Source organism: Cupressus sempervirens, chromosome 6 (assembly GCF_028749045.1).
Source record: "Cupressus sempervirens isolate cs-2001-9-10 chromosome 6, ASM2874904v1, whole genome shotgun sequence".
Taxonomy (NCBI): domain Eukaryota; kingdom Viridiplantae; phylum Streptophyta; class Pinopsida; order Cupressales; family Cupressaceae; genus Cupressus; species Cupressus sempervirens.
This window is the reverse complement of record NC_143123.1, coordinates 173,244,770-173,271,692: the sequence shown is the minus strand read 5'-3', so window position 1 is coordinate 173,271,692 and position 26,923 is coordinate 173,244,770. Positions and strand designations below refer to the sequence as shown.

Genomic DNA, 26,923 nt, shown 5'->3' with positions numbered 1-26,923 from the left:
CAATCAAAACAGCCAAGTTTTTAGTAGACTGTGCCTCTTGATAATGCCAGAATTAAATTTCCATACCTGTTAGCTTACTTTCACCTATACAACAAAATGCATCAGTCATGAAGAAATAACCTAGGAAAAAATAAAATGACATTCTAAAGCAGTTGAATCTCGGGTGAGCAGAAGACAAATTCAACATCTTACCTGCACTATACACACCATCCATCAACGTTTTATTTTTACACAATTGAAATAGCTCCCAAGAAAAAATTTCATCATGACATAATGTCATTGTATGCAAATACTATCATCTTCTCAATAGAGAGAAATGTGAAACTAAAAGAGCATTATATTTTTGGATAGTAATTAGCAATGCATTGTTCAAATTTGGGAAAAACATTGCATACAGATAAACAGTGCTTGACCCATAACACTCTCATTAGCCAAGAATGATTTGCCTCTGTCTGTTTCTAACTTTCTAGTGCAGGTGGACAGAATTGCCCTGTCTTCCACATAAACAGTACAGTTACCTATTGTCCTATGCCCGACAGAAATTAGAAATATTCAATAATCAAAGCCATACGAATAGATCAGCTTCTAAAGATGAACTATCAGATGTAAGTTAAGAAACCTTTCCGTTACTTGAAGGAATTCCTGTTAAGGAACCCTGACTTCAAGAAATGGTAAGAACTTAACATCACACACAAAATGTTCTTAGTAAAATCTTAAACTGCATCATAGACTTTTTACAAAGATCAACATTGACTAGAAGCTCAGGTTTTAGAATATAGTGAAATGGTTATCTTCGGGCTCTCAATAGATGTACAGATTGACAGGAACTAGCTTGCAGCGCCCTACCTCAAAGTGACTTCACTGGGTTGCTACTGCTGTATGATGGCCTCCATTGGAAACCATGCTTCCGACTTGCCCATTTTCTGCAGTGCCAACTGAAAGAGGATGAAATGCAGATGAACGCAATCCTTGCTTCAGATAATTGTAATATGCAACACTTGGACCTGCATCAACTTGATCAGAAGGGACTCCTGCAGAAAGAGTAACGGTTCTCTTGTCACCCCTATGTGCTACATCAGTAGTTTGTTGAGTCCTGTTAAACTCCCGAAAAGCTATATCCTTTCTTGAATGGGGAATGTCTATTTTATTATCTTGGGCAGAAGAATCATAAGAATGCTTATCTCCTGAAGCAGAATCCTGATGGCTTGCATCCTTTTTAGTGTTCAGAAACCGACCACCATTCCCCCTTGCTCGTCGGAGAGCATGGAGATGTCGTGACTCATGAAGATATGGCTGCAAGAATTGTTAGTCAATTTATAAGAATCAATTACCAAGTGGCATCAACACAAGGTAGGTAAATTCTTTAGACAAGGAAATATTATATAGATATAAATGAAAATTTCCCATGAGCTCCACTAGAAAACCTAAAACTATAGTTTGTTGAAACTAGAAATTCTGAATTATTTTGTTTATATTATATACTTCTTGAATTATGTATGCTTAGTGCATCAAGAAATGGCATTGAATTGTGCAGACTCAGTAAGAAGGTTCACAGGAATTGGAAGTAGACAGAAAATAAATTATGGAGGACAGACCAAAGAACCTAATCAAGTCAAAACCTTGGGCAAGAAAAGAAAAAGCAACACACTGTGGGACTCAAGCAAATCCTTGCTGTGGGTACTTAAATAACAAGAAAAAACTAAAATCATGTAACTCGTATTTATTTAAATGCTTAGTTACCAGTTCGAGTTCAATTCGAAGTTTGAGTTCAAAGAACTGGTTTGCTGGTACGGCAAAATTTTGGAAAGGAGTTAGGGTTCGTTCGTTCAAAAGCATGTAAAAATTTTATATATATATATATACATATTTGTGAAGCCTAGAAGCATAAGCCAAAATTATTATGTCACATAGTATCATAAAATCATATGATTATCATTTAAACAACAAAAACACCATAGGCATAAACTTCAAGTCTTTAAACAATTTATAATCATAGCATTGTGAATCGTTATCATACCATCAGATATTTGAAAACTTCAAGTTCAACATGACATTCAAAACATTAAAAATAAATCATGATTCATCACAGCAAATTTATGTATCATCATTTCGAGTTCAACTATTTGCTCATGCTCAAGACAAAATAACCTACTTGCAAACCACAAATGAGCGTTAGAAGTCAACATAAGCCTTTGACATTCACTTTTTCGGGTTAAGAAGCTCAAAACATTATAAATTATGTCAAAAAATCAACTTTCCCGCTGTCCAAGGGGCCCAATTGGATGCAGTTCGCAGGCAGTTCGACCTGTGGCATGCAAGTTCGCCCGGGTTTAATGCTGTTTGGGACCAATTCGAAATGGAATGCAAAAAAAAGAACCCTGGTCGAAAAAGTTTTTGATCTGTACCCAAACCAGCTACCAGTCCGAACCCTGGCCTTGTCCAGAGGGCAAAACAGCAAACGAGGGTAACTAAGTTTAAATGTGCTAGAGAAGCTTTCACGTCACATCCATATCTTAGTCATTAGAAGCAGAAAGTATCAAACATCCAAATATCTTATTTGAATAGGGGAGCGAAGGAGGGGGAGAAGAAGACGTGCAGGGGCAGGTGGTTAGCAGTGAAGGGGTGATTTGACAGTAAAATTGAATATGTTTTTTTTTCGAAGACATGTTCATTTAAGGTGATAAGGTGACCATATAATTGTAGTTGATTCTATTACAAAGAAGCTTCTTCACAAGGTAGACCTAGCCATTAGTTTTGTTATTCTTAAATTGAAAGAAAACTACACATAACTCATTTAATATCGTTACATAGATCATTAGCAGAGAATTTAAAGTATTCCATGCAACATCTTTGGTACAGTGGTCATCAGCATAAATAACTGCTCTCTTAATAACAGAGATACACCAGAGTATATGCATGAAATCTCACTGGAATATATAATTATAAACAAATAGGAACATTAGATGGGGATCTTGATATTTTTTTTCAACTGTAATTATACTAATGTCTTTCTTGGATATGCACTAAAATTGTGAAATTTTAAGGAACAACTCAAATGAATATGGTTATGATGTGTATTTTGAAGTTGAACACGTAAACAAATGCTTTTGAAACTCAGTAATTCAAGTGTGTTTGCAATATTCTTACTTGTCAACATTATATTTAACAACGTGATGTGTATTTTCTTATATTTAGGTTTTATAGTCTGTGTGTGTGTGTGTGTGAATTTACTCGCATTCTATCATATTTGAGGTTGCCGATAATTAACATATCCTTGTATGTGTGTCTATCTATTCTCATATCAGTGTCCTGGCAACTAAGCATATATATTTTACAATAATGTATACCAATATTACTCCTACCAGCCGTGGCCTACTGGTAAGATGTAGCAATGCCATGATGAGACTTAGGGTCAGGTGATGAGACTTAGGGTCAGGGGCCTTGGGCATACTCCTTGTACTAATGCAGTTGTTATAATGAGCCAAATAAAGATCAGATGTTAAGTCCCCAAAAAATGAAAGAAAAATAAGCACCCCCTCAAACAAGACTTCCTTGTTGAACGATATCTTATGTTGATATTTAGTATAAGAACAGAGTTTCGAGAAAATCAGTGAAGTGGATAACAATCTGGGTACCAAGTCTTCTTATTTGAGTGTATCTGTTGTTGATATAACTCAATGGAGAAAGGCAACTAAGGTTCTGAGATAAATACTTCAGAAAAAAAAGGGGGGGGCTTCCTCAACTATTGATATCGCAGGTTTGATGGTTCCCTCTCTTGTGGTGTAAGTGTTCACCATTTGTCCAGTGAAAAAATGAATACAGTGACATTTGATATCGTTCATAAATTTAGCTTTTCCAACACAAGAGGGTTTGAATTTTGAACACATTAATAAAGTGGTTGAAATCAATGCAGCCAAATCAATTATTATAAAGGCTTATAGGCAAAGGCAGAAGAAAGCTCTGGTGTAAATGCTCCATAAGATTTAATGAGAATTAAGCCAGAGTAACATTAGTGAGATCAGATCCAAGCCAAGCTCCACTAAGAGCACCACAAACTTTTGAGTGAAAGATATCACATTCTAATGAAGCTACACTCCTTTTAGTGTTTTCTTTACCGTATTCAATAGTGGAAGGATAAATGAAGGGTACTCGCATATTTAAGTTGATGGCGTACAATTACAAAAGTAGTTTTCTAACACTACTGTCTGAGAAAATAGATAACAGGCCCACCGCCTAACAGTACTGCAGCCAAGTCAATTATTAATAGAACCTCAAGGAAAAGACAATAAAAGGCTCTGATGGAAATATTTCAAGTGTAGCAACCTGAAGTAAGAGCATGTAGGAAGCTCAAAACTATGTGAAGTTTTACTAGGAAACTCCCCAGATTTTGAGGTGGGAAACCTAATGTTTTTCAAGATCAAACAACACTTTTCATACATATTGTTGAGCCTATTTAATAGTGGAAAAGATAACTGAAGCGGTTTATTTGGAAAATGGATTTGCTGGCACATATAAGGATGCTACCATTACTCATGGAAATACATTATGTCATCCAGGACCTAGAGGAGATGTTGGGAGTCAGGACAACCACTAACACAGACTCTATTGTACTATATGTGCAAAACATTTTAAGAGATAAAATGTAACAACAATAAGCTAAGTGCCAAGCCAATGAAAACTCGGAGACAATAGAACAACATACTCAAACTGTTGCAAAGCTTTGTGTTAGGCAAAATTTTGTACAATGACCTAAGTGATCAGATGTTCATTCAGGTATCTCTATAACTTCATGTTATTTGAACAATACCTATTTAACATTAATATAGAAGAGAAGGAACCCGCATTTTGTAGATATGCCACAAAACAACATTGAACAGGGTTGACATTGTTGAAACTGTGCACCACAGATACTACAAGTTGGCTTTTTGTTATGATCACATGTGCTTGAATTGATCTTAAAGCTGCTGGTTAAGACAGTGTGTAGCACAGGATCCTGCCATTGAACAGCAAGTCAGTCAAATGCTAAATCTTCCTGGATCAGTTGCACTATTCCTTAAGAAGTGACGAACGTTCCTCATTGCAACAGGTTGAGAAAGAGGAGAACCTTTTACAACTTGAGTTGTGGTGAACCATTTCCCTTAGGAATTTGACTATGTCAATAATCACGACATGCACTTCCATTGGCATGTCCTAATCAAGATTTATCTTTGCTAGCTGAATTTCTTCTGTAAAATCTAATATGTTGAATGAAAGTGGGTAGTAATGACACAAGCTTTGCATCGAATGCTAATGGTATGCCAAGATATGTTGGATTGTTGAGCTCAAAGCATTATCTCCAACCTTTTTAGTGACGGTATATGGGCCATACCAGAAAAGATTGATTCTGTGGTAAGGTCCCATGAATCTTTCCATACATAAATGAAGCATACTATCATCAACTATGAACTTGTGTAGCACTTGATTTTGATCACTGTCACTTGTCTTTAGCACTGGCATTATGCAAGATAGTTTGCACTTGTTGATCAATGAAAGCCTACAGTAGTTGTTAGTAATGGTGACTTGAGTTATAGAAATGGGCACCAATGATTGGGAACCCAGACAATCCTCAACTGTATTGTGTTGCATAGAGTTATGAAGAGCCATATTATAACACAACTATTTATTTGGTACATTCCATCCCAAGCTCACTGCTTCTTCATATTATACATTTTGAGAAGATGCATTGTCATTCTATTGACCACTTCTGATTGTCCAACAATCTGAAGATGGAATGCAATTGACTTGGTTAGGTTTGTATAAGTTCCAAAGTGTCTTCTATAAATTGTTCAAGAAGCTAGTATATTGTCATAGACTTTTAACTGTTGGAAAGTAGGCCACTATCATAATGCTGGACAGATAACAGAAAAACTATGCATTTTGCAGACAAGATTCTCGTGACATCTTCAAATGTGAGAATGCCAGAATAATCATCTCAGAGCGATGACTACAAAGAGAAGCAAGAGACAACTAGAGAGTGCCACAACAAGGAATAAGGGGTTGTCACCAAAAGGATGTATGGTCCTCAGATACTTCAACAGAAGAACATTCCCAAGAAGAGCTGCTAGTATAAAATAAGAAGGAAGCAAATGTGTGAACAGAACAATGCGCTGATACTGGAAAGAACAAACAGTATCAGCTATTAGAGGAGGGATATGAGGCATATAGCCCGGAAGAAGAAGATGAAGACTTCCAGCCTCGAAACAATCAGCATGAAAAGGTTGAGCAAGCAAGCAAAACAGATGATTATACAACAACATCAAATAGTGGGTTGTTTCACCAAGGAGGAAGTTAAAAAGTTGAAAGATCTAACACTCTCGCAAGACAAGAGGATTTGGCAGTTAAATTAAAACAATGGGAAAAAACATTGGAATAAATAGAAGCAAGTAAATGTAATATCCCTTGTGAATCTGATCACAACTCCTTGTTATGAAGTGCAAGGAATATTCTCACACTTTTATCATACAATGTCTGAGACTGCTATTATATAACTTTCTGATTGTCTTCTTTGAGTTCATAGGCTGCAAATAAAGTTATTGAATGCTTCTAACAATGCAAGGCTGTTATAGAAATGATACACTAGCTGTTTCAAACCTTCAACAAACATGTAAATGATTAAAATTAAGTAGTACAGCTAGTTGACATAAAGTCAAACACTTGCCATGCATCCCAATGTACACCTACAGTCACTAGTAAACAGTTGGCAACTTGGCATACAATCCATATACTGATAATAAACCAAATACAAATAACCATAAAGCTTTAATTGAAATGCAACACAAGATGCATGGCAATGCAAAGAACAAGAATTTGAAAAGTCTTAGTAGTAAACAGCAATGCTAATAACAAATATGGAACCTGTTAACCACAACAGCAACTATAAACTTTATTGTTGCTTTTCATAGCCTTTATCTTGGCCTTCTAGATGCTGTGTTTATTCTTCTCTTATACCAGTGCTGCCAAAGATGATTTCCTTTGATTTTATTGTGCCTTCTAGAATCTAAATGATAATCACACAATTCAGTTGGCCCAGCAATGAGGGTATACAGGAAGCTTTTACAGCAACTGTATAGCGTGAAGCGGGCTAATGACTGAAGAAAATCACCAACACAATAATCTCAATCTGACAATTGAAAATCAATTTGGATCTGCTCTGAATGTCCACGAATCTTCACCAGTTTAGCCCAATTAAAACTCCTGAATGAAGCTCTCTCAAATGCGAAATTCACTCGATATATCACCAACTCAAATGGCTACAACTCTGAAGAATTTTTCATTCTACAATAGCTGTTGAAAGCATGAAACCCTCGGTCACTTCTCCCAAACCTAGTTCAACAAAAATAGATGCATAACAATGATGATCGAACTTCTCTTTTTTCATGCATATATATTCTCCATAGGAAGTTCGAACCTCTTCCAAAAAGGCACATTTAATCATTTAAATGAAATATTGTTCCATTTTCTGATTAATGAATAAACTTTGGGTTTTGTGCCAGACGATTAATTATTAATTTGACCCCCCACTTTAATGATGAAAATAATCCTTTCTTTATGAAATAATAATAACATACATTAAATGGCCTCATATTAAAATTTATTAATAAATTTATCACTTTAATAATAATCAAATAAGCATTACTCCATGAGTAATCATTTTTTCTTCATTCTGTCTACACTGGGAAGTTGACCATTTTATTCTTTGGCCCCCTTGATCATCTCCTAACTTACTATAAATAGTAAGTATATGGAACTGAGCCCAAACAAAGTCCAACCTGAGCAAAACGAAGACTAAACTGGAACATAACGAGTTCCGGAGAAAACAAGAACCTTCATTAACCAAGCCTTTAGCTTTAAATACCCTTTATCCACAATAATTAGTCTACAAGGGTCAGAATAATAGGCTAATCCCTCAAACTTTGGTGCTCGTGAAAATGGGGACATTACAACCTGCCCTCCCTTCACAACTACAAAGAAACTCCACTGCACAGGAAGTCCAAAGGAAGACCGTGAAACATCCCACATAACACCAGCACCGTTGAAGCATCAACATAAACACATCTGTGCAAAAATGAGCAACAAACCAATTGTCCCATCCCTATGCCATGGAACTGTGCATCTGCAACAAATCATGTACATGGAAATCAAAAGTGAAACTTCAAGTAATCCACAAAATGTACACACTACAATGTAACAATACTCCCCAATAGACCAAGACTGGAACCCTGATGCACATGTAGGCTCCCATAGCACACTGAAGAGTGTCCAACCAAATATACTTGGATCCCAAATACTAAATAGAAGCCTGCTAAGAAGAATAATCTCAGACCTCTACTATGCTGATTTGATCACATTGTCACCATGCTATCAATGGTGAAGCCATCTAATGGGACCCATCTAACCTACAGAGCTAATCCTGCCACCTCCTGCATCCCAACATGAACAAAACTCACATCCATCCATCAAAAGGAGGTAAGAATATCTGCAGTCATCTACTATATTAACTCTCCCTCTACACTCTACCGATCCCCCATGGGTGTGAAATCCAACTATACTACGAAGATAAGAACTTCCAAGGGTGTTTGTATTACAACCACGATATCTATCCTCCCCTAAATTTCCATGGATGTGTTGACTTTGCAAGTAGTCTCCCACCAACTTGTAGCTATTAATTCCATCTATGAAAGATGGTAAATATCCATCCCATGGAGGTCAGTCTGATCCTAAAGCCAATCCACAACAATGCATCATTAAGTCTTCTCCATGTAGACCAAAATAAAAATGATGAGCACTCCTCACTGTGTAGTTACAGTAAAGGGCTCCAACCTTTGTCAACAGCTTATCACTAACAACTTGGGAATCGAAAGAAGGCTCCAATCTCAAACCCCAAACAACTGGTTGGGCAGGGCCTTTGGAAACCCTCTTTGCAAACCCAACCAAATAATCTCTATGAGGGAGCATTGTAGCCAGAGTATCTATAATCGCTCCCACCAAATATTGAATCTTGCAAGAACCTCATGGATCTCTCCATTGCCATAGAAAGTATCGGATAAAGAGGTGGAGTCTTACAGCCAAAGATTGTTAAATTTAACTAAAGACCCCACATAAAAAGATACTCTCTAGAGAAAAATACATGGAGTTAGTAGCAAAATAGGGATTTGCGTAGAGACTAAAGAAGAAATGACTAGCATTACATGAACAATGGAGAATCCTTGAGGCTATAAATTAAGAAGAGATAAAGAGACAAAAACCAGACCCCCCCTTGGAAGGTCTAGAAGATTGCACACTGAAATTCCCTTTGCATCATCCACACAAGTCGGAAGCAACCAACAAGTAAAATACTAAAAAGGAGGTTACACAAAACACTAGAGAAAAAGGAACCCTTAAAGCAAGAGGTGAGAGAGGCCCCATTGCGAATGAGAGCAAATAAGAAAAGGGCCTTAAAGAAAGCCCAAGCACATAGGGAATCAAAGACATGTCTAGAGGAGGAAATAGAAATAATGCAAGAAGCTACTAGACCAACAGAAACATCTACACCCACAAAAATCCCCTTGTTAAAATGGAGATCAATTATATAGTACCCTTTACCAACAAAGGATTTTTATAGACATTACAAAAGTATTTGATTAACCTAATAAGAAAACCACAGAGAAGGTATTAATTAGGTATATACTAGCCAAGAATATCACATTGGATGACTTCATGAGAAAACTTCAAGACCCTCTAGCTACTCCAAACAAAGCATAGACAAGCTAATGTTAGAGAAACAAGAAGCATACAAATAGGTCCAATCAAAAATAATAGGCCACAAGAGTATAAGATAAACTACACAGGGAAGAATCAAAATATAAAGAAATTGTTGAACAACTTGCCTCACCTCCCTCAACCAATACACCTCCAACCTCCACAATCTTCCCAGTGCAGCACGTCAACGACCTCTTGGCAAAACAACAACAGATATGACTAATGGCATCCATAGAATTACTTCAATTACCATTGGAAAACACTTAAGTAGATATAAGGAGAAAATGTCCCTAACCAAAGTTCCACTTAGGAGACATATTCCAAAATAGCCTAGAAGGAACTACTAAAGCAACATGTGGAAAGTGCAGAGCGAATAGAAGAAATATAAATTAAATCCATCACCTCAAAGGGGACCACTCATTGCTTAGTAAATTAAGAGCATTGATAGATGAGAGACTCAAGATCATACTATACAAAAAGAAAAATCGAACATGAAGTACAAGAAAAAATTCAAAAAACAAGGATGGATGAAAAGCATAATGTGTGTTCCACCTTAGAGACTACTATCAACACAATGAAAACCTTCAATAGGATAAATCAATCAATTGTACCAAAATATCTTGTAAAGGCCGACCATTGTTACCCCAAAAAAAAGCTCAAATGGTTAACTTGGAGGCATGCTATAGAGGTCCCAAAGCTATAATGCCATAAAAGATTTGGACAAACAAGAAAGGGAACACATTAAGTAGTTACACAAACAATATCAAAAAGTTTAGAACCAAAGGGACAAAATGAGGAAAAAAGTTTTATTAGTTAAGGGAGTTTGTCGGCCAAGGTTAGCCCACTTTACCAGAATCCTGTAGACCTAACACTTTGCACAAAACATACAAATCTCTATTGCAATTGCATAAGCAAAGAAATAAATGCAAGGTCACCGGGAGACGGGGAGACTTTGAGGTCTCCGGTACTGGTACTGGTACCGGTACGGCAATTTTTCAAATAGGAGACGGGGGTACTTGGAGACGGCAATTTTTTTTTTAAAATTAAAAAAAAAATAAAAAAAATTTTAATAGTTTAAACTTAAAGAGTCTAATACTAAAAGTAAATACAAAATTTCAAAATTTCAAAATAGTAATACTGTAAGACTAAAAGACTAAAGTAAATAATAAATTAATAATACTAGTGTTGTCACATTAAAAATTAAAATAGATTCATAGAGTCAAACTGTCAAAGATTATAATAATAATAAGCGGTCAGATACAGAAGTACATTACTGAAATAGATTTTAAAACCTGACAAATTGGCATTGCTACAAAAAATTTGTGAAAATTATTGAATTATTCAACATCGATGCATGCATAGAGACACACTTAGGATTTCTATTTTCTAACTAAGAGTTAGGATTGCTTAGTTTAAAAGGGAGTAAATCATTTTGTAATAGTGTTTTTTTTCCAGTTACACAGATTCAACTAACAAAGATTCCTATATTGGTACTAGGATATTGCCAATAGCAGATAAACAGGTACGAATAACAAATACGACTTATACATCAAACTGAAACATGATATCCTCTTGAAAAAACAGAAATATGGGACCAAATACATTCATGTTAACATACATAAAACCTCTAGTCTATCACTGTTATCGCTGAGTCTTTATCAGCAAATAGATGCTTGGTTTTCATGAGGAATAATACTATTATCAAGCATTTGCATATCAGATTTCTGTAACATACGTAATACTATCTTCTAATGCACTAACAACAGTTTTTGCACCCTAATTCCTCAGTCGCATAAATTTATGTGATTTGGGATCTTTACTGCAATTCTGTACAGCTTCCAATATGTTGTCTTAGACTTGTATCGTATTCCTGTAGGTGACGTACATCACCAAGCAGTTGTTACGGAATTCATATAGTACCTTAGATTTTTGCATTAAAAACATTTAAATGAGGGCTAAAATATATAAAATTATTTAATATTATATTTTACATTTATATTTTATCAGGAGACTTTGGAGAGACTTCACTTTTTGGATTAGGAGACGGGGAGACTTCAGGAGACTTCGTCATGAAGTCTCCAACCTTTTTTGAGGTCTCCGGAGACGCAAAAAGTCTCCGAGACGTGTCTCGATCTCCGAGACGCCACTTTTAGGGGGGAGACGGGTCTCCTGGTAACCATGAATAAATGGTATAACTATAAATCCACATAAATCAACTACAGTTAGTCAAAAAGAAATGAGATGACAATCTTTAGACCCTCCAAGATATCTATAAAGACATTCTTCCTCCAAAGCAAAGTTGACTTAAGGAAAAGTCAATTTTTTGAAGAGGGGATGACATGGGAAGGGAAACGAGCATTCATCCACAAAACCTCCAATGGCTATTCATCCACACTTTATGCCACCACTATAGTGCTTCTCGATATGAGCACGATTGGAGCTTGTTTGAGAGCAATAACAAAATGAACAAAAACAAATTGACCCAAGAGAACCTCAATCACTTTGTGTACATCTGATACAAACTTGACTTCCCAACTTAAAGGTAGTCTCACAATGCCATCGACTTGGAAGACAACAATCTTGATTCAAATTCAATTGTTGAAGATGTATGTGGACATAATATTCATTGATAAAGATCTCTGACTAGGAGAGAAAAAAATGGCAGCAATGAGAATGTTGGAGGATAACATAACATAGAATTCATTCACTCCTATCTATTATCATTTGTGTTGCATGCGCTGATTTCCCATTTTCCCTTGGAAATCAAGGAACCATTGCTCTATGTTCTCATGGTCTACAATCCTTAGGTCCCTTGCAATCTTGTGGCTAGACTCATATAGCCTTTCATGGCTTGCTTAATAACCAATCTTAAGAGTTTACTAAGCCCATGAACTCCCCAAGTCCCTTTTATGTTCAAACTTTTGGTATGGACTTATAAGGCTTTCACGACCCTTCATAATTATTTAAACATCTACGCACACTAGGCTCTAACCATTTTTTCATCAATATCCTAACATAATTGTTCCTTGAGCCCTATCACGGCAGTTTTTATTTTAATTGTCTATTTATACCTATAATTATTTAAAAATCTATGCACACTAGGCTCTAACCTTTGTTTTTTCATCAATATCCTAACATAATTGTTCCCTAAGCCCTAGCACTACACTTTTTTATTTTAATTGTCTATTGACCACCTATTGCCTATGCCTAATAACTTATCTTTTTATAGCATTTGTCCACCAACAGTCAATATTGGCTATCAACCCACATGTTATAACAATATTCACTTCCCCTCCATAGCCCCACAACAATTCATTTCAGCATCGTTATGCTACAAGTCCAAATCTCATCGACCACATGTTTCCCTTCACATTGCCATTACACTTTACCCCACGGTGCATTATCATATAGAAAATGCCCACTATCTCCTAGGTTAATAGGTGAAATATCCAATTTTCATTATTCCCAACCTATATTGAGTGCCAATAGCACATGCCAAATGGTATGCATTCAACATCATTAAGCACTACAAGATCTAAACTTCTATGTAACTGAAATAGTAAAACAACTTTGCTAACCACAACCAACTCACCCCTACATTTTATCCCCAACCTTTGGATCTTGTTCGTCTTTCCCCTAACATTTCATTTTTCCTTTGTTTTTTAGCAAGTTGATGCTTACCCATGTTATATACATGCGAAATTGTGTGGTATATATGGACCAAGGTCTCTTTATTTTATTGAGAGGAAGATTATATGGCCCTAAATCAAAAAGAGTTGATCATATGTAGCCATGTGTCTTTGTGGTGATGTTGACATGTTGGACCCATCCTTTTATGTACTCAAGATATTCATATGGCTTTTATGCTTGTATTTTAGGTGACATGTCCCACTCCTATTTGACCATAATGGAATGACAAACCTTCCTCAACCATTCAAAGCTATCTCAACTAGCCCATTTATGAGCACCTAAAACTTTCTAAGAGTGAACGATGTGGCAAGATGTAATTTGCCCAATTTCCAAATAGCCAAACAACTCTTGCACAACTTTTTCTTGGTCATTTTAGCCCTGCCACCAGATCGAAGTCTAATGAATCACAATTGTTCATCTACCCAACCATTCAACATGCAATAAGTTCCAAGTCACAACCCAATCTCCTAGGGTTGGCATGCACACTTAGAGACTGATAAAAATTGACAACCCACTACATGTTAAAATTATTTTGAAACTTATTTCTACGCTTTCTTTCCGTGCAATAGGAATATAGTGAGCATCCATATAACTCCATTGGCCATAGACATAAAATTATGGAGTCGAGATATGAATTTTGATGGACAAATCATGAAGAAAAGAGCATTGAAGCATTATGATGAGCTTGCATTACAATGTTTATTGTCAAAAGAAATACAGAGAGTGCTTGCATTTATGAATACACGAGGCATTTGAAAAGAAAGGGTAGTCTCTTAGACCAAATTGATGATATCAATGCAATAAATTTAAGCGTTCTTTTCATATCTAAGCTGAAATTGATATGTGCAGACTTGGTTAACAACTTCTAATTAAATCTCTTGAATTCAATATTGGTCTTTTCTCTATAGGAATAATTGATGATGATTAATTTGGCTTTTGCACTTCGAAGTGGATATTTGAGTTGAACAATTATGGGTTAATGGATGTTGATTGCGACTCCTCTTGACCCATGCCTACCTAAGTCATTTTGAGAATTGATAAGTCCCAAAGTTCAAATAGAATTGAATGACCAAAAGCAACTTGGACAAAAACCAATATCCTTGGTCAATTTTAATATTATGATGTCTATTCAAACATCAATTTGACCCCAAAGTCTATCTAGAATCATATAACATAGTCAACTATTCATATTCAATGCAACATGTAGATACTCACCTCAAAAAAGGAACCAATGAATTCATCAAAAGTGATGCCCTAAAATAATCCAAATCATATAACACTGGCCTGAGCTAAATCAAAAACAGTAATAACAGGGATATGGATGTCTATGACCCTCAATATGCATAAAATTTCTCTCTAAATATAGTTGCAACAGCAATAGAATAATAGGAACATTCAGACAATAAGTTTAAGTCTACAACAATTTTCAAAATAGCATTCAATTACGCCTTGGAATACTGTCTCGGGTTTCTTCGCTTAATACCATTTATGATAACCATATGAGGGCATACCTTCATCCAATATTAAAACACAACATTGCCTATCTAAGCAACAAGTAATATTTAGTGAAGGGAGAAGTCAGAACCTGGCATTCCATGAGGGATATGATAGTTTGCACGACCACAGAATTTGCTGATCCTTGTCATTGAATCATGTCTGCCTACAATCCAATTACTGAGTACTGAAGCTAACACTCGATCATGTTGCCCTCCGAATTCTTCACTGCATATGCAGCTCTGGGAATGGTGCTACTTGCAGTGAATGTGCACTAGATAGTGATGTCAAACGAAGCCACCCACGTCCCTAATTTCTTGGTGATAGGTTTGCAAGCACTGTCACTGTAATGTGACTCGAGAAAGTGCAATCATGACCTCCTAGCAATCACGTCCCTCCAACGGTGTTAACATTACTACATTTTATAACCTCTACTCGGTTCCATACATTGCTGACTGTACTACTATCACTGCTTCCTTGCTGATAGTGATCCAAGCTCCTCGATCAGGCTTTGCACGTTATGTTACTATTTCCCTTATGCCTATTACTGATACGCATTCCTCCCATAACCACAGATGCAGACCATAACCATCCGATTTTCCAGCTAGAAATAAGGGTTCCCAAGTGATACTATTACCCTTTGATTTTGCCTCTGAAATAGACGTACTGAATAGAATATACTGAAATCTCATACCTCATCTTGGAACAATTTCGAAGGGGGATACTGGGGCTACCTCCAATCTCCCTATTCTCCTTAAGGGGTTTCATCCTTAAGAAAGCCAATCACATTTAAGCAACCTTGACATTTTTAAAACAATATTATATTTCATGGTGACAATCCCAAGGAGCTCATTGCTTTTATAACCTCGATATGAGGGAAAGTACAAACAACTAGGCAATGTGGGATAAAAGACATTTTCGTCTTCTAGTCACTTAAGTTACTTTGGTTATAAAATGACTTTAAGTCATAAAGTAACTTTATTAATCCACTTAAATATTTTCCCAAGGAAACCAAATAAACTCTTGTGACTGGCTGGCATCCTCACGATCAATGTCGTTAGCCTATCCGAATGGGGAGATAAACCAACAAGGCGCCAGTAAGGCCTAGCACGGAGAAGGGGACATTACAGTCCTCCCTTCCCAAGATTGCTAGCCCTCAGGCAATCTCAGTACCGGATGTTGCAAGATCGATTCGCCCTCCCAAGTAGCATCTTCATACAGCAAATCTTTCCAGCGGACTAAATACTCCCTAATGGATCTGTTACTCAGCTTCCTCTCCCTAATCTCAATCACCTCGGCTGGAACCAAAACCAATTTCCCTTCTTCATCAAGTGGGGGTAATCCAACGAAAGGTAATACACGCTGACCAATCGCCTTCTCGAGGCAAGATATGTGAAACACGTTATGGATTCTACAACCATGTTGACCTTCTGTGTTGTAATGGTATCCTTAGTTTGTAGAATGGTAGGTGAATAGGAGTAATGAAAAATTGCAAAAATGCTTGAGTTTGAAGGTGAAGGTTGCTAACAAGGCACGGTTGGAAGCTAAGTCACAGAATATGCCGAATTTCATCCACAAAATTTGAATTTTAGAGAATTTTACCCTTTCCAAACTTCATCCAAATTTTATGATCTTTAATATAATATTGTTATTTAATATAATATCTTTTATTTTAAACTAATATAAAGTTATTTAGTTTAATTATTTAGCAATGTCAAACTATTTTGACAATTTTGTGGATATAGTACTTATATAAAAATAAATAAATTTATATAAGGCAAATTAATGTCAAATTTTTTTCCGAATTTTTACCTTTGCCAAATTCATCCACATTTTATGATCGACAAACTTGAATTCAAATTCAAAACTTGTGACACAGGTCTAAACGTACTAAAGATAAAATACTTGCAAAAAATTAGCAAGAAGATAGGAGTCGCGCGAAGATAGTAGTCACAAGAAAATAGGAGTTGCAAGAAAATTGGGGCGAAAGAAAATAGGAAAGAAAAAGAAAATCCCGAAAAAAGGGAAAAGCAAGAGTATTATGTTTTTTAATCCCATATTGATGAAACAGGTGTGAGAGCTCATGTGAAAACAATATATAAAGGAATAAAGAACTCTCTTTCAGCATGCTTCCAATTATATGAAGTTGATGAATAATTGGAAAAATCTTCAAGGATTTGTGAAGGATGAACCCTCTCGTGAATGACAATCTCTTCACTATTGGAAGACATAGTCAGGAGATTTGATTGAGCTCAAGGTAAAACTTGAGTTCTATTATTTCTACACTTAACCAGGAGAGTTCAAATTTGCTATTTTATGCTGGAGGTTGTGATTAAAGTATATGGAAATAATCTGTTGTTTGCTAAGCAAATATATCATCACTCACATTAATTCTAAGGCTGTTGTTTGAGCTTGAAACCCTAGTAAGAGGTGTCATACTGGCTGAAGTCTAAGGCTGTTGTTTGAGCTTGAAACCCCAGTAAGAGGTGTCATACTTGCTGGAATATAGCTTAGAGATTTAAGGCTGGCTGACCATGCTCAGGAAGAGCCTATATTAGTCAATACTAAATCTGAGATACACTAGAGCAGACCGAAACTCCATGAAACTCGGCAGTACCAGTCTGAGAATAATTTACGAAGGAATTGTGTGGTTTTGCAGCAGTTGAGTGTGCCATACAAGTCTGCTAGGGGCTAAACCAGGTCTGAAAATAGTGTTTTTGGCTATGCAACTTTGATATTCAATCATTGAGCATTAATAAGTATCTTGGTTGTATTATTGTCTAAGCATCCATGAAAAATGATTAATGACAATGTATTTCAAATGCGAGTTAAATCTTAAATCTGAATATTGCTGTTGCAAGAATCTGAATACATTTCAGTATTTGGTCATTTCATTTGGTATTGGTTTAGTAGATGCAATATTTTGTCTTTGTGGATTGGCTTGGCATTTTATTATCACTGCAAAAACATCTCAGAAACTAACAAAAGTTGCAACTAGGGGGGACCCTTACAAGTCTCCTCTCCCTTTTTGTTTACGAGGATCTTTATGAGAAATTTCTTAACTACATTTTTGACTCAAAGTCTTTGGGTAATGCAATCTCTCTTTGGATGTTCCAAAGACCGGGTTTAACTCCCACCAATTCGTATGTAAAGTGATTACATTAAGTAAAATTGAGTTGAATGTCCAAGAAGAATTAATTTATATGCATTTGCAACTAGCCTCCAATCCAATAATTCAATACTTTTGATATACACAGTACAAGTAGTTGATAATCAAGTTGCCTATAGGATGTTGCTTAGTTGAGATTGGTCCAAGTTACTCAAAGGAAGTATTGTGACCAATTCTCTCATATGTAGCTACCTTGGTAAGGTCTTGCAAACCAATTAGCATATATCATGAGCCAAGAATAAACCACATCATTGAGTACAAAAGACCAAATGAAATCCTATATCTAGAGCCTAAGAAAGGGTTTTACACTTTGAATGTGAAGGAAAAGCATGAGGACCTGATACCTAGACGAAGTCTAAGGAAAGAAAAATGAAAACCATTTGTGAACTCGATTTCAATGGGTCTGTCAAAACAAGAAGTTGGTGATGATGTTGAGCTAATCAATCCAAGATGAAAGACTTGTCTTGCTACTTTCCGGCGGCAATTTACAGCTACTAATAGTACAACAGAGTACGAGACATCAATTCATGGTTTGCAGTTTTCTCTATAAAGAAGTTCAAATATTTGCAAGTGCTTCGGGATTCAAAAATAGTAATTTTTTATGAGCTCAACACTCATGCAATGACAAGTACCTATCTTCTATAGAAGTTCTGTCTACAACATAAGAGAGGATTTTGATGCATTTGACACTCATGCTATTGCTCACAATAACAACAGAACAGAAGATGCACTCACAGTTGCGCCCAACTCTTTATAACCAGCAAACAACTCCAAATTGAAGCACTTCTCAATTGAGTTAATTTATAGCCTATCAATGCTAGACAATATAAAACACTTTCAATATTTCAATGATGATCGGCATATCATCGATTTTGTCACTAGTTAAGGGGTATTTGAATCACATATCAGAATAGAGACAACAGAATGTCAGAAGAGGACAAGTTGCTAAATCTTAAGATAAATGCAATCCAAAAAGGCATGATCTCATCAGAAAGCCTAAATGACAAAAAATAATATAATATCATCACAAGTGAAGGTTGAATGTTTAACCATTGCAAATTTGCAACGTTAAAGACACCAAAGCTACAAAAAATGTTTTATGGGTGAACACTTGCATTGAAGAGGAGAACAAACCATAATGCAAGCTCCATAAGATTATATGGATGTCATTGTGTGGACTTATGAGACCTCAAGATATATAGCATATCTATTATTACTCGTACAATTCCTTTTAATACTGGCGTCAATACTCTTTGGCAATAATAGATGCCTATGCTTCTAGAGCCTCACATTTTCAGGAAGTTCGGGAATTGTTATCAGCTAGAATCTTTTCCTCTATCAAGCATTCAACCTAAGTGGAAAGCTTAGCACCAGTGCACAAAAAAAATTGGGAATCAACTTCCAAAATAAATAAATAAAACATTTCAAAAAGATAACTATATGGTGCTCTCTTTGGATGAGGTGCTTCTAATGGCCCATAGGACCTACATGATGTCCTTGTGAGAGAGCTACTTCGGCCATGAGAGTTATTGTTGAACGATAAGAAAGAATCAAGACTTGGAGCCATCTTTCAGCATACCAAGAACTGGTAATATAGCGCTTGGGAGATTCTGTCTCCTTTTAAAAGAGGTGTGTTAGATTCTTGCTTGCCTAAGTTGTAATGCCGTCAAGTTTAAAATTGAATACCACAAGGGGAGAAGTTGTAGACTGTAGCCATACAGTATTTGGAATTTTGAATTCTAAGCCTTTGAGGGATGTTAGAAAAGGTATCCCAACTTTCCATCCTAATCTTAAGAACAAAAAAAATGTAAGTTTTCGGTTGAACATAAAAATGCAAATTTCTGGTATTTTAAGGTTGATTTTTGCTACAAAAGATATCAAAGTAGGCCCTAACTAGAGAAAGCTGGTCATGGCAACATGAATTGTTTTACAATCTTCAGTTTTAGATAAGGGCTGAATTGGCTTCCTCGATCAAAAGCCATGGCCATTGAATGTTAGGCCTTATAAAAAATGTGAGAGCATCTATAATGCATAAGAGGGTTGTAAAAGAGAGTTACACATGTTGACAACTTATGATGCATGCTATCACACATCATAAGGTATCTTTTCATGCAGATAATGGAGCCAAAATAGATAATCCAAATTGATGAGTAGATCATCATGATCTTATGAAAATTGTAAGGAATGGGTTTATTTTAGCTTCTATACTCGTCTTGGAATCCGGGCATAAAATTTTGACTGAGGATTTTTGGTGACACATTTTGGATGGATTTAGGTCATGATTTCCTGATCACCATTTGATAGTTTCATGCATCATTTCCCCCATTTCTTGGGTGCTTGAGATGGGTGTTTCATAGTAAGTTTTGTAGTTATTGTTAAGCTATCTGAACTGCTCTAGATCTTTTGTTGGTTATACTCCTATAAAAACTTAAAATTGTATTGTAACAGCTGATTATTGAATAATAAATCGAGTTGATTTGGAGTGTGGATTTTTTCTCACTAAAGAGCTTTCCACATGTAAATCATAAGTTATTATATACTGCATCTTTGTTTATTTCCTTATAACAATATGACCAACTCACTTTTTGCACATATCTCCTCTTATAGATTAGTGTAACAAGCATACCCCACACATCTACTTCCTTACAAGGGATGTTGCAGATGTAATAATTATATCATGGTAATATAATAATCATTATGGCCTTGTATTCTCTAAATTCATTGTTCATGTTTCTCACAAATTATTTAAATTTATTGTGTATCAAATTACTGTTTTTATTGTCCCAGGCACAAGTCCAAGTCAAATGTTTGGCCTGCCACATTTAGCGAAATCCAATATTTTGAGCTATGATATGAATTATCCATAGGTGCATACTTGTGGATGACGCATTAGTGGTAAATTTAATTTTCACATTGTTTAAATGGAAATCAAGTTCTTCTAAGTCTAACGAAATCAAGTTCTTCTAACTCCCATGTCGACTATCTACTTCTAAATTTGATTGGCAGAGGCTATGTTAGCAGTTGCTACTATGCCATTTGGATCATTGCCCATGATTTGTTTGTATCTTTGTTCCAGTGTTTGAACTCGCCACCTCTATGAAAGAAAGGATTTTCAAGCATGGCATTCTTTAGTAGAGGATTTTCGCACCACTCCTACATACATCTATCCTCTAAGAGCTATGTATTTGGGACATGCATTGATGAATTGCTAAAGAGCAATGCAACTAGATCATACACACCAGAAATCATCAAAAATAAATAATGGTCACTGAATATAGATGGGATTTGTCTTTGTAAAGACAAGGACAGATTTTCTTGTCCTCCAAAATTGATGGTGAAAATAAGAGGAAGAATAATTAGAGTGCATAACCTTTGAAAAAAGATACGAGCACTACAAAGAAGAATTGAAAATGAAGGAACTTGAAGTTTTTGTTTATGCAATTGTCGCAAATCAGAGGAGCCGATATATTAGTTGAACAGTATGGAAAAGTATTTTGAACGTAAGATTGATGAAGAAAAACAAGCTAAGATTTGCAAGCTAAATTGAACTGATGGGATCATCTGCAAAAGGAAAGAGTTACAAAGCACAAAGATAAAGTCATGCTTGTGGATTCGAACAAACTATTTTTGGTCAATTTCAATTAAAGCAAAACTTGTCTACTGTGTAAGACTATACAAATAAATTTTACAAATTGTCCAATCATGTGCAGCATCAAGAAACCAATGAACTGATGGCTGCAAGGTATGTAAATCATTTGAAAACATCTTAAAGACAAATAGAGCATGCATAAAATATACACTATTGAAGAGGCATACCATTAGCTTTAAAGCAGAAAAAAATATAATAAACAATATTTCCAAAGGAACTGAGGAGCGAGGAGAGGTATGGAATACTAATTGCAGGTGATTTAAATTATGGTAGGGGAGAATCATCTCAAGGAACAGAAAAATTAGATGATACCTAGCAAGCCTTCCAAAAATCAACAAGTAGGAAGAGGGTTTTAGAGGTTTAGAAACTATGCTTGTGATAAAGGATGGGAAAACCCACAAAGACCTTCCATTTGCCTTGGTTGTAGTGCAGAGGGTCATAGGGCATTTCACCTAAACTAGCACATACAAGAACACCCCATATTAAACTTGATAAAGATGAGGAATAAAGGGAAGATCTAGAGGTTCCATTAGATGTGGGGAAGTGTCTAATCATGAGAAGGGCAATGGTAGTTCCAAAGGAAGAGAAGGTGAAGAACAAAGGTCATGATGATTCTTGGCTTCAAACAAATATCTTTCAAATCAGATGCACTTCAGGAGGAAAGGTATGTCAAGTTATTATTGATAATGTAAGTTGTAAAAGTATAATTTCTAAAGAAATGGTAGACAGACTAAAAGTTCAATGTGAAACACATCCCTGTCCTTAACCATATTACATGATTTAAAAAAGGCAATGAACTAATTCTTGATAAGAAATGCTTAATCAATTTTTCCATAGGAAAGACTTACAAGGATGAAGTATGGTGTGATGTCATTTCAATGGATACATGCCATGTGTTGTCGAGAAGACTGCGGCAGGAAGGTTAAGCATGATGGAGGGAATAATAGATATACATTTTTGGAAGGGTATGTGCCCAAAGATATTCAAATCCAAGTAGCTCAACAATGATAAATACCCATTGCCCTCATGTTATTGAGCAGTGCAAGTAATAAAACAGATTTGGGAATTTGTATCATGCATCAAAACATTTTGAGTACTCAAAGTATTTTAGGAGATGAAAGCGTTGAATCAATATTTATTGATATCAGGGGCTGCTTTTGCTATATAATTGTTTTTCTATCTTGTTTTATGGTGCATTAGAAACTACTAAGGCTTCTCACTTCTGCATGGACTCAAAGAATGATAATCTAAAGTAATTATAAGTTACCTGACCCAATCTAGCATTAAAAGACTAACATAGTTTTGTTGATCAATAAACACAAGCAATGCACCTCTCACCCTCCTTATAATAGTTAGAATAAGCACCCTGCAAATTATGCAATTCATCTTGATAAGAGATCCCTAACTAAAAGAATTGAACCCATGAATAATAAAGTGATAACATGGTTGACCCAATCATTTATATATGTCTGTTGACAAAGACAATGTCATGGTGTATGCATACAAATAAAGTACCTCAACTATAGAATATGGTATGAATAAGAAATATTATTAATGATCTAGGATTAGAGTACAGCTAGAAAATGGAAGATATAAATATGTATACAAAAAGTACCAAAAGAAGATAGAAATTCAAAATAGCATTTATAAAGTTGAAAACATAACTCAAAATACTGAAAACTAAAAGAGGTATGGCTGAATACAGCCTTCAGATACAGTCAGACACATCCTTATCTTATCCAGGTCATGTCATACCAAAACCCATGCTAGATACAGATGTGAAGGTGTATACATCGCATCTGAATAAACTACACTGGAAAAGAAACTCGAAGGTTCAAGAAGAGCCAGTGAGCAGGACTTACTGGGCCAAATTGTAACAGTACAACTACCTTCCCTACACTCCTATAGAGTATTATATCACAATGCAACACCATACCTCAATTCATACAATCCGAGCAAAGCCACCAAAACTACTACTCTTTAGGATAGGTTTAAGCAACTAATAAGAATTAGTCAACTACCCTGCACCTAGATGCTCCCTCTTTAGCTTCAAAACTCTTATTTAACTATGCTGTGCAAATTGTGCTATCTGTGAAATAGAGAGAGCGTACAAGATCGAAACCACTTATATATTGAAAGGCAATCTCATTTGGAGAAAGGCAACAAATCACAAGAGTGTCAAACACTGTAATAATTCCATATCCCATATTTCAGTAAGGCAAAAAACAATTAGGTAACATTTCAATCATCAATTATCTTATAATCTTCCAAAACAGTGACTTCAACAAACATAAGAAAACTACGGCTATCACCTTTCTGCTTTTAATCAGCTTATTCTCCAACTCTGCTTTTGCCCGAGATTGTCGCCTTCGCAAAATTCCATGATATTGCTTCGCATTTACATAGACAGGCTCCTCAACTGTGTCTGATGGAGGTAATGGAACACCAGCTTGTTGCACCCCAAGCATATGAGGAGGGATCTACACATATTTTACCAATTAAAAGGGTCAAATAAACTATGGTAACTAAATAACAATGTAAACCATGAAAATAGCTCTTAAAACTATTTTTTTTCTTTTGCAATATAACATTTTTGTGCCATAAGCTAATAAGTGTGTATCACCATTTTTAAAACCAACAAGATAAAATATTTACAAAATCACAAGTGACCAGATTTTGAATAAAAGAATACCATTCGTGGACCATATGCAGCAATGTAGCTTGCATAGTAGGAATCTGGATATGGAAATGGAGCTCGAGCCTGCCATAAAGGATCACTTCCCTAGAAAATGACATCACAAATTCAGATATATGAAATTCCAGACATTTAGCACATGCAATTTTGAGTTAGAAGCGTAATCTTCACTGTGGAGAAAAAAATCATTCATAGTCATTCCAAAACCAACACGGTAAATTCAAAATTTTAAATCTGATGTATGTTACAGAATAACTATTTGACAACATTTTCTTTTGGGCAATTCATCTAGCTTGAAAACAACCTTTGTAAGCCTTGCAATATTAATAGCATGTCAACCCAATGGAATGTAATAACCTGTAGATAAAGATTAAAAACTCACAGAATGTACTAGGTCAAAATGATTTTGCCGCACTGCATAATCTGCAGGTGTTGGTGATATAATAGTCGATGAACCTTGTTGTTGCTGCTGCTGAAATGGCTGTTGCCGTTTCTCATCCAATGCACTGCTTTCGGTGCCTTAATATCAACAAACACAGATGCTAAGGAACACTGGATACAAATAAATGAAATATATAATGATCAAAAACTTATTTGAAGTTCAAATTCTACACTAATATGTTTGAACAGCAAATTTCTATATCAAGCTGGCGGCTTTCATGGTCAGATTTATATATAACATGAAAGTGAAAAATTGGTGGAAAAATAAACAACGCACGGGATAAAGAAAAGTATTTTCTAGACATCCATAAGTGATAAATGGGGAAACAAAAATGCACGCAGTTACTAAAGAAAACAAGTTGAGAAAAACAGTGAATAGGGAAAAGCATCAACCAGAACAAGGAAATTAATTATATTATTTCTCACGAGTGAGTAAAGTAGATCAATGGGACACGAGAATAAATCTGGTTACTAAAGAAAACGTATACAATTACTCCGGGCATTAAGAACCCTGAGAGGTTAACAAGTGACCAAGAACATAAACAGCCAATGAAAGCATAAATTTGGAGGAGGCAATTAGACCATTACAACCAAGTGGCTCCATTAAATAATAGCACAAGCACCTGTTGACTCTAAATCATGCAGGGACAGTACCCAATTAAAACAAAACAATTTAGTGGAAACTGAGGAACAGCCTCGCAAACAGGAATAAACAGGAATATGTCATGATATCCAAACCTCAACGATACAAAATCTAAATTAATATATTCACAGTAAAGTGCAAAGTTTGTCCCACAAAGGAGACGCACAAACATAAATAAAAGGGCAATAGTAAACGTGAGTCCTCCCGGTTTCTGCCAAAACATAACTGTATATAAGACTGGCTCCCAAAATGACAAAGGCTTGATTCTTCCAAGGAAAAAAAAAGGCAATTTGGGTTTTTTTTTCTAAATTAATATTATATAGAAAACTAATCGTAAATGGAGCTTCTTAAAACTTGCAAGAAACCTTAACGTGCTTAACTACGGAAATGCAGCTCAATTTACTGTAATAATTGGCAGCCCTAACTACGCCAAGGTAGATTCAAAATGTATATCGCCTTAAATAATCCTATTTCAAAATATTTTCTATAATTTACTTGGACCAATATGCCAAACCATATAGACGCACTCGCTACCTGATCCGATGCAATATTGTCAAAATTCACCTTACCATGACTGGAGTGTCATAATCACTCCACAAACTCAAGAATAAAAACCGAAAGCACAGTACCGAAATTTTTAGCCTGAGCCGGCATCGTAAACTGCTTGCTGCTTCACCGCTTTTTTCAACCCCTCTTTTGACTCCTATTCCTGGCTGAGATTCGAACTAAGACCGCACGTTTCTCCAACGCAACATCAAAACGCAAAAACGCTCCTATTCAGAAATCCAGACGTTCTTCCCTGCAACAACCATTCAAATTATAAGCCATAGCTGCTGAAAAGAGCAACAAAGAAAGCTGAAGAAAAGAACAGGACTGCTACTTAATTTTCCCGGCACAACCACAACAGATCATCTAAGCCCTCTGTCCTAAGCCTCCTAAAATACCATCATGCCTTCCACTATCATTACACGTACTAGGATTGAATTTAATCAGCCAGTACAAACAGCTCTGCATATCTAGCAACTTAACCATAAACGAGTAAATATCAAACAGAACAGAAATCCTCCATATCTGCCATCAATTACTGAAATAAAACAGTGGAGAAGACAAGTCCAAATATAGAAAGCATACAATTGTGCAATTTTGAGGATTCATCGAGTGTCAATACGCAGCCAATGATAAACAAAATTGGGAGAAGAAATGGAGGAGAATTCGAGGATTGGGCTCACCTCAATTGCTGCTGTTCCTGCCGATCGGCAAATGGCATTTTGAGAATTGGGAAAACAAAGTTGTGTGGGATATCTTCTATTTTACACACGTCTAAATCTTCTCGCTCTCAAGCTCAACACTACAGATTTTGTATGC

The 26,923-nt window shown here is 35.8% G+C and overlaps 1 protein-coding gene across 3 annotated transcripts; it reads right to left on the bottom strand.

The window, feature by feature from the left end:
- Positions 1 to 319: 319 nt before the first annotated feature.
- Positions 320 to 26,921, bottom strand: LOC149551809 (uncharacterized). 3 transcript variants are annotated; one of them, XM_089787313.1, is made up of 6 exons: positions 26,690 to 26,921; positions 26,188 to 26,357; positions 24,857 to 24,993; positions 24,472 to 24,561; positions 24,092 to 24,259; positions 320 to 1,293 (listed from the first exon to the last, which is right to left on the bottom strand). In XM_089787313.1, exons 2-6 carry the CDS (start codon positions 26,210 to 26,212, stop codon positions 859 to 861), a joined length of 855 nt encoding a protein of 284 aa, XP_089643439.1. In that variant the 5' UTR covers positions 26,213 to 26,357; positions 26,690 to 26,921; the 3' UTR covers positions 320 to 858. The 3 variants fall into 3 exon arrangements, with proteins under 3 accessions (XP_089643439.1, XP_089643438.1, XP_089643440.1); XM_089787312.1 differs by having other exon boundaries at positions 26,788 to 26,921; XM_089787314.1 differs by having other exon boundaries at positions 26,533 to 26,709.
- Between the last annotated feature and the right edge of the window lie 2 nt (positions 26,922 to 26,923).